The 9,032-nt window shown below is 33.3% G+C and overlaps 1 protein-coding gene across 1 annotated transcript in view; it reads left to right on the top strand.

Annotated features, from left to right (window-relative positions):
• The window catches only part of LOC106880427 (organic cation transporter protein), a 63,605-nt gene that overhangs the window by 3,832 nt on the left and 50,741 nt on the right, over nucleotides 1–9,032 (top strand). The window contains exons 2-4 of the mRNA XM_052971171.1: nucleotides 6,634–6,808; nucleotides 7,325–7,428; nucleotides 7,992–8,146. Of these exons, the coding sequence (XP_052827131.1) occupies nucleotides 6,634–6,808; nucleotides 7,325–7,428; nucleotides 7,992–8,146 (434 nt within the window). The remainder of the gene's footprint in view (nucleotides 1–6,633; nucleotides 6,809–7,324; nucleotides 7,429–7,991; nucleotides 8,147–9,032) is intronic.

Raw genomic sequence — 9,032 nt, 5'->3', positions numbered from 1 at the left:
ATATATATATATATATATAAAACCAACAATATATCTTCCTTTTAATTCCTTATTGTCATTTACATACTTCTATCTGTATTTTACCTTTTCATTAAAAATTTTTGGGATCTTTCTGAATTGACAGGCACCACTTTTCATTTATGTTTTATGAAGTGTTTTTGGTACCAAAACACTTTCAAACTTCGTATACTTGTATATTTTGTCTTATAGAACAGATAAAAATTTTTGTATTCGAAGTTATTTCATGTAAAAAATTGTCGTATTTCGGTAATTTCAACCAATCACTGACGTCTATTGAGGTGAAAGCAATTACTGCTGTGAATTGTGAACACCACACGTTGGGCGGTGTAATGGGATCTTTTCCCTTGAATAAAATTAGTGCCGTTGTTTGTCAACAACAACTATCAGCGGTACTGTTATTTATAACATCGTTCGTGCGTTTGCACTGATTTTAGCTTAAGAGTTAGGGTTCGGGTTTTAGGGTTAGGGTTATTATTATTTTTGCCATAACCTAACTCATAACCCTAACCCTAACCCCAAAACCCGAATCCTAACCCTAAAACCCTAAACCCTTACTAGGGAATAACGATATAATTACCAGGGATTAATGATCTTGACACCGGCAAAAATTATTGTTTACAAAAACAGCAGTAACTGTATTCAGCTGAATAGACGTCAGTGATTGGTTGAAATTACAGAAATACGACAACTTTAACATGAAATAACTTGCAATATAGAAATTTTTGTTCAGAAGGCTAAGAGAAAAAGATGTTTTATATGACACATTCTACCAGTATCCCAAGTTTGAAAGTGTTTCGTTAAGAAAACAAGTGGTGCCCGTCAATTCAGAAAGATCCAATTTTTTTTCTCTTTTTTCACCTGCCTCCTCCCTTCACAAACTTACAAGTACATATGTGAACATATGCCTCTACTACTTCATACTGTAAACATGCTCACTGCACACAATATACATTCCTCAATAGCAATCCAGTAGTAGCCACTACGATTCTTCCCCATTCTGTCTTGCTTTCTTCTTGCATATATATTTTTTCTCCCCCTTGACCAAAAAACATTTCCCCACCCACTTCCCACCACATTTTTTTCTAATACTACTCCCCTTGCTAATTTCTGTGACATTCATGCACACTGTGATTCATGCACACTTTTTTCTTCCTCTTGATTAAAAATATTTCCCCACCCTCTTCCCTCCACATTATCTTTTTTTCAAATACCACTCCATTTGCTAATTTCTGTGATTTGACCAAAACAGCTCCATTGAATACTACCAGTCAAATGACATTGCTTAAATTCTTCATTCCTCTCACTCCCTTAAATTTTTTCTTTCTTTTTTCCTTCTTTTAATCCTTATTTCTCTCTACATTTATATCCTCTTCTCCTACTGTGCTCTCTACACATTCTGATTGAATCTTCCATGTGTTAACATGTACCTCCTTGTGACAATGTAAACTTTGATTTAATCAAGATATCTTTGGCCTGAAGAGTAGCTTGCGGTATACACTCCGCTTGGATATTTACCACTTATGAGGTTCCCACTTGCTATGAAACATATGTAGCCCAGATCTTATCTACTCCATTCTTTAACTCTTATATTCTTATTTGCCCTCCTAGCAACCCTAGTCGCCTACCGTGAAATTTAAAAAGAACTTTTTTTCAGTTTATTGTATTTCGATATTTGCATTATATTATATTGTATTCTGGGTATACGTGATGGTCATATGTTTGTGTGCTGAGGGAGTTCATCAGGGTGGCATGCTTCTTCTGTGTGTATGTGTGTATGTGTGTGTGTGTGTGTGTGTGTGTGTGTGTGTGTGTGTGTGTGTGTGTGTGTGTGTGTGTGTGTGTGTGTGTGTGTGTGTGTGTGTATTTGTGATTTGCTATCTCCTTGCCTTGATATCACATGATAATTGTAAGTGTCATTGTCATGCAAGTGGTGTCCTTCATTTCCAATCTTTCAGGAAAACTTGTCTGGGCATGGAGAAAATAGCCTTACTTGGAAACAGGTGAGGGTTGACAACAGGAAGGGCATTTGACATTGGCCATAGAAAGTTTGTCTCAACAAATGACTCATATGACTCATGCAAGTTCATATGACTCATTCAGTTCTAAAAGCTCAACCTGTTTTTTGTTTCATACATTTTCAGTGACATAGAAACTGCAGTTTTGATTGCTTTTAATTCTTTTAGCTGTTTCATTGATATTTTAGGTAACTAATATTAGCTTTACAATTTTTGTACTTAAAAATCTTTTTTATTAAACTCATTAACTATTTAGTGATGTCATCAGTTACTCCTTTTACATTAATGCTGCACCACTCAGTCCACAAATCAATTCATTATTCATATGTGTGTGCATATGTATGTGATGACCACACTTACTGCATACATTACATTTTAATTTTCAGTATATAACAATTAACCATGGATTTCTTTTTGTTTAAATATTATACATTTTTTTGTCCAACTGCCTGGGTGATCACATTTTTCTATATTTTTGGAAATGTTTTCACTTTCACAGGTAGCATCAGACAAAACAGCTACAATAATTATATTATCATTTTCAAGTAATTTAGCCTTTTATACATGTTGAATGCTTTCATTATCATTTATTTTTTCATCATTCAGAAAATGTCTTTTAAAGTAGCTTAGTATGTAAATTTCCACCGGAGCACACCAATCTGAAATTTATAAATGTTTCGTAGTGATATATGAGAAAATATTATCATTTGCACTATTGTTTTGATTAATAAAACTACACACAATAGGATATTTAGGCTTGTAAAAACCCATGGTTATTGTAAAACCCATGGCTTGTAAAGCCCATGATTATTGTAAAAACCCATGGTTATTTAATTTCCTTCCTATCCATTCTAATTTAACAAAAGCACTTACTCTGAAAATGTAGTTTCTTACTGGGAGAAACACAACAGAAAATGTATTGAATTAATTATGTACCCTAATTCAAGCCAATCAATCCAATTTCTTATTTATGAAGTTCATGTATAGCTAAGTCCAAATACTAGCTACAATAAGTTGAGTATGTAATGAACAAAGGCATCTCAAGTGAAACAACCTAATAGCAAGTAACTAACTTTCCTTCCTATATTGAGTTACTTCATGCTTCACAAAGTTTCTATATATGGCTAGCGTTGCTATTTCACCATCTTCACTGCCAATTTTCTCAAATTTGATTATTAAAGATTTGTCCAGCTATGGAAAAAATTTGTCCAAATTTTACAAACTATCTGTTAATTCTTCATCTAGCAGTTATCTTTTTTTTTTTTAAATCAAGCATAGCAAGTTTTTGAAATTCTAAAAAACAGCAGTGGTCACCAACCTTGGCTTGTCAGCTGATATGACTAGCTGTATGACCTTGCCTATCCAACCCATATTGAGTGATGAGTCTCATGTGGCAGACATTTCTCATCACTGTATGGAAGAGTGGTTGTGTGGTATATGATAGCATGAAAGCTATGTGATAGTTTTAGTAACTACCTGATATATAGTAGCAAATTTAGAAGGACACAAGTTTAATGAGCTGCACTTCATTATATATAATGTTTTCAAATTTTGGTACAGGGCCAGTAATTTCGGGGGAAGGATAAGTTGATTACATCAACACCAGTGCTCAAATGGTACTTGATTTGTTGACCCCCCAAAAGGATGAAAGGCAAAGTTGAATTTGGCAGAATTTTATCTTGGAACATAAAGATGGACAAAATGCCTCTAAGAATTTTGCATGGCATGCTTATGATTCTGCCAGCTTACCACCTTTTTTAAATTAAATATAATGAAACAATATTAAGCACTCCAATCCCTAACCTTTAAGTTACACTATTATAACAACTACTTTTTCTTTATAAAAATATTTCATACACCTCTATTACAAAATATTCTAGATAAGTTAAGTTTTGTGCATGTAAAGGAGAATTTGCCATACTAGATTTCAAGGTTTAGTAAGCTAATAACACTGTAACACGACTTTTGTCCTTAGGTAGCAACTGTTATTTCCTATTTGCTTACCCCTAGAAAGTATGAGAAATGGCTAATATTTCCTTCAAACTTTGCTTTTGTTACATTTATTCAAGCCCCAAAGAACTCCTCTCAACACATGGCAATGATGCTGCCCCACTACTCCTACTCATGATCAGAAATATACATATTGTCTGCACCTAAGGGACATGCTCAAGTGGTTACGGTCAAGCAACTGACCAGCAAATCTGTGGTATTGAGCAGAATATTTGCTATAACGATATTTCTGCTTCAGCAACTCAGTGCTGAATCTGTCTGAAATGTAATGGAAAATAGTAGTCATTTCCTTTGATTTCTAGATAGAAGCAAGTAGAAAATAACACTTACTGACCAAAGATAATAGAAATTGTCACACAGTGTAATTATACTTGCTGAGACAGATATTTGTGACCTCTTACATTTTTTTTTTTATTTGCCAATGTCACCTTAACTTGTTAGTTTTACATGTTCCCATGTAAAACTACTAATTCATAAAGAAATATTGTGTTTTTGTGTTTTTTTTATTTTTGATAATTTACTATATGTTTTGCTTATGAGAGCTGAGTAAAATATGCAAACATAATTATTGCAAATAAACAAGTTAATTTAATTTGTTAGAAACTTGACAAATGCTAACCAAAAAACATCTCTTACTTCTTACAAGTACATAAGCTATAAATTGAAAAGTAGAGGAGAGCCTTCACCCTGTGTATGCCACCCACCTTTCATTACTATACACACATTTTTGAAGGCACAAAACCACTGGACAAGTTATTGGCAGGTGAATTAACATCACTATTCATAGTTCAGCTATTTTCAGAGATGTACAAATGTAAATAAACACTCACACAAACTCACACACGCACGGTGTATGTGTGTGCGTGTGTGTGTAAGTGTTATGAATTTCTTTCAGTTTCCATCAACCCAAATCTACTTACATTTTGATTGGTCAAGGACTATAGGAGAAGGCCCTCAAGTTGCTATGCAGTAGGACTGACCTTGAAACCTTGTAGTTGGGGAAAAAACTTATCAAATGCACAGCTATGCATTGGAGAACTGTAGTGGATTATAAGCTTGAATATCAATGATATACTGACTCGGTACAAAATCTATTTCTGTAAAGAGGAAGGAAATATGGCTGTAGAACTTGAGCCCAGAATATTACTGATTTTGACCCTGGAGAGGTGATTTGGAACCACAAGGCAACAAAATTAGATTCACCACTCTCTGACATTCTGCTTCAGTATCTTGTAATTATTATCAAATGTTAAAATACCCTTATCTACATCATCACAATTGCACTGTCTTAATGTATTTGGCTGAAAATAATTTCTACTGCTTACATTTTAAACTATATCTCAATATAGTTGTTTAATGGAAAAAAAATTATTTAATGATATTTTGTGTTGAAATTCATAAATGCTTTGATTCAATTGAAACATTATTTGCTTTGAGTTTGTAAAATAAACTATGACTTCTTTTCTATTCAGAATATATTTTTTCCCTTAAAATAAGTTTCATTTGCTTCTTGATGGTCAAACATATGGATTATGTACCATAAATTTTTCATCATCATTGTTGTCATCATCGTTGTTGTCGTCATCATCATCATCGTCATCATCAATTGTATTTATTACAATATTCCTATATTCCTTATCATCATTGTCACCATCTTGGCTATTTTTTCTTATGGTCTGAACCTTTATTGTCAATCTCGGTTGGAAAACAGTCTGGCATAAAAAACTGCACTCTTTAAATCCCTAATATGTAGGAGTAGCAAATATCAATGCCAAGAGGAAACTTTAGAATTCCAACCTACTATCATAAGGATGATCACAGAAGAGTTTGTAGCCCAAATTAATGAGACATTTAGAGGAGAAGAACAGTTACAATATATAGTCAAGACATAAAAACAGAACACACAATTAGGACACAGAGTTAAGACAAACATAAAGACATGACATATATTTAGATCATAAATTTATGATTAAAGTTAGAAGATATATTTAGGACACTTAGTTAGGATCTATAGTAAGGTAATCTATCTTGGACATAAAATCAGAACATCTTTCTAGAATGTATAGTTAGAACATAGTCAGGACACATAGTCTGGTTATATAGTCATAATCTCTGTAAAGAAATGTAGTTAAATAGTTTATGCAGTCAGGACATATAGTTGGGTTATATAGTCAAGGGAGGACATATAGTTGGGTTATATAGTCAAGGGAGGACATATAGTTAAAATGTATAATCATAACATATAGTCTAAACAGACATATAGTCAGGACATATAATCAGAGTATGTAGTCAAGTCATAGGGTCAGGACATATACTGAGGACATACATTCAGAACAACAAGTCAGGACAAATTACAGGCTTGTATACATAAGGCATTAGTCAGGATATGAATTTAGGACATATATTGAAGTTATATAGTCAGGACACACAGTCAGGTTATATAATCAGGGTACACAGTTTATATGGTCAGCACACACGCAGAGTGTTTTGTCAAACAGTAACCATATTCCCAGTTTGAAATGAATTTAAATGAAATGTATACCTTTGTATGGACCAAAATCTGATATTTTATTTATTATACTTATAGATGTACCAGTAACCACACTTATGGTAACATTACATACAACATCACAAAAGATGAATGTTACCTTTATCCAAATAATGAGACTGAATTTAATACTACAGACAGAACTGAGGAAAGCATTGCCTGTAAATCTTGGGTATATGATAAAACAGATTTTACAGCTACAGCTGCAACAGACGTAACTATACTTTCTGAATCGTATTTTTGTATTTTAGTTATCAGGGACGATAGCAGCTACTGAATAAACATCCTATTATTTATATAATACATAGCATTTATAATCCCTTCTACTATAGGCACAAGGCCTGAAGTGTTAGGGGAGGGGGATAATTGATTACATTGACCCTAATGGTAAACTGATACTTATTTCATCAACCCTGAAAGGATGAAAGGCAAAGTCAACCTCAGCATAATTTGAACTCAGAATGTAAAGATGGAAAAAATGCTGCAAAGCATTCTGTCTGGTACACTAACAATTTTACCTGCTCACCACTTTCATAACATCTATAATGAGAGGAACAAAGATAGATGAAATAAATGAGTAGAAGTAGGAGATAGTATGCTGTTACCAAGTTGAGAACAGCAGATAATTTTATGTGTTTAAACTATTAACAAATAATTTATGGAAATAATGATAAAACATTATATTTATTAAATGTTTTTCAATGACAGTTATTGTTATTTTCTTTTACAGATGAACTTCGTATGTGAAAAAGCTGACCTGATCCCTCTCATAAATATGGTTTTAATGGGTGGAATTTTGGCTGCATCTTTAGTTTTGGGATTTCTTTCTGACTGGTATGTTTTAAGAAATTAATTTATTGTTCCATGTGTGGTAGTATTTATTGCAAAATGGAAATTCTGTGGCTGAATAGATGAATGAATGGACAGATGGATGGATTGATGGACAGACAGACAGGTGGATGGATGGACAGATTGATGGATGGATGGATGTGTGGATGGATGTATGATTTTTTTTCATATGATGGTGCAGATTCAGTAATTTGATCAACTGAACTACTGGCTCATTGAATTTGAATGTATTTGACTTTTTATTCAACAGACATGTACCCATAATGTAATTCTCAAGCAGAATCAGCATGACACAGTGTTAGTGACAAGGCTAAGTAATCCGAATTGCAGGTACAATCCATGAGACAGGCTTCTATATACCTAATTTCATTCATAGAATATGGGTTGATTTGAGGCTACAGAAAATGACATTTGCTACTGTGCTTTGGAATCAAGCCCTGGATCGCATGGCTGCCAAGTATACTTCTTAACCATTTAACCATACCATGTGATAAAATTCCTGTATAAAATGTTTGATTAATATTCCATTTATTTTCCATTTATTCTAGGAAAGGTCGCAAACTAGCTGAGATCATAGTTCTGGTTATTCAGGTCCTATGTACACTGCCACTCTACTTTATCAAAACCAGTGAACTCCTTATTTTCCTGAGATTCTTTGGAGGAGTATCTGTATTAGGTGCTTTTATAGCAGTATACATAATTTGTGAGTAAAACTACCTCATTTTATTCAAAATTGTTTATGCCATTGTCATAAATAAGATTAGATTTCTTATATAGGTTAGATATTAGAACTTTGTCTAATTAATTACCATTTTACATTTGGTTTTTAAACCTTATTTTAAAATTTAAAAAGCCTTAGTTTTTCTGTGTTTATATAAATATATATATATATATATATTTTAAAGGTGACAATATGTGTATTAAAGTGCTACTAACAGTTTCATATGTTGAGAGAACTCAAACATATTCTTCAGGTGCAAACCACATATAACAAGCTAAAAAAATTGAATAAATAGAAGAAACACGATGAAGCTGAGAAGGCAGCATATATTTATTCAACTTTTTAGTTCGTTGTGATATGTGGTTTGAACCTGAAGAATATGTTTGAGTTTCCTCAACATATGAAACTATTAGTAGCGCTTTAATACATGTATTATGACCTATAAAAAATAATATTTATCTCTCACCAGATGGAGTACATTTTTTTATTGAATTTTCTATCATGGATTAGTACAATATATATATATATATACATACATGATGATAGCCGTCCACTCGTGACCGAGGAAGACCATTGCCGACCTTCAGGAACATTGTGCGCTCTAAGACTAACTTATATTTTGCATTTGCAGCTCCATTAGTGGCTAATGAGCCCTGCTCTTGACAAGCATACACGACTGCAAACATTGCAGATTAAGCTTTCCCCATTCACTATATGACCCATACGCTTTTGTACAGCTCGCTTAAGTTCTTCATGCTGGATACATGCTCTCTCAAAAGTGTTGATCCCCTCCTTAACCTGCTTCCTCCATCCGTGGCGATGACAGGCATTGTTCTCCCAGTCAGTGTCCTGCATATCACAGGCCTTT

The sequence above is a fragment of the Octopus bimaculoides genome, chromosome 10 (assembly GCF_001194135.2).
Source record: "Octopus bimaculoides isolate UCB-OBI-ISO-001 chromosome 10, ASM119413v2, whole genome shotgun sequence".
Taxonomy (NCBI): domain Eukaryota; kingdom Metazoa; phylum Mollusca; class Cephalopoda; order Octopoda; family Octopodidae; genus Octopus; species Octopus bimaculoides.
The sequence above is the reverse complement of the archived record's forward strand: the minus strand, read 5'-3'. Positions and strand labels throughout refer to the sequence as shown.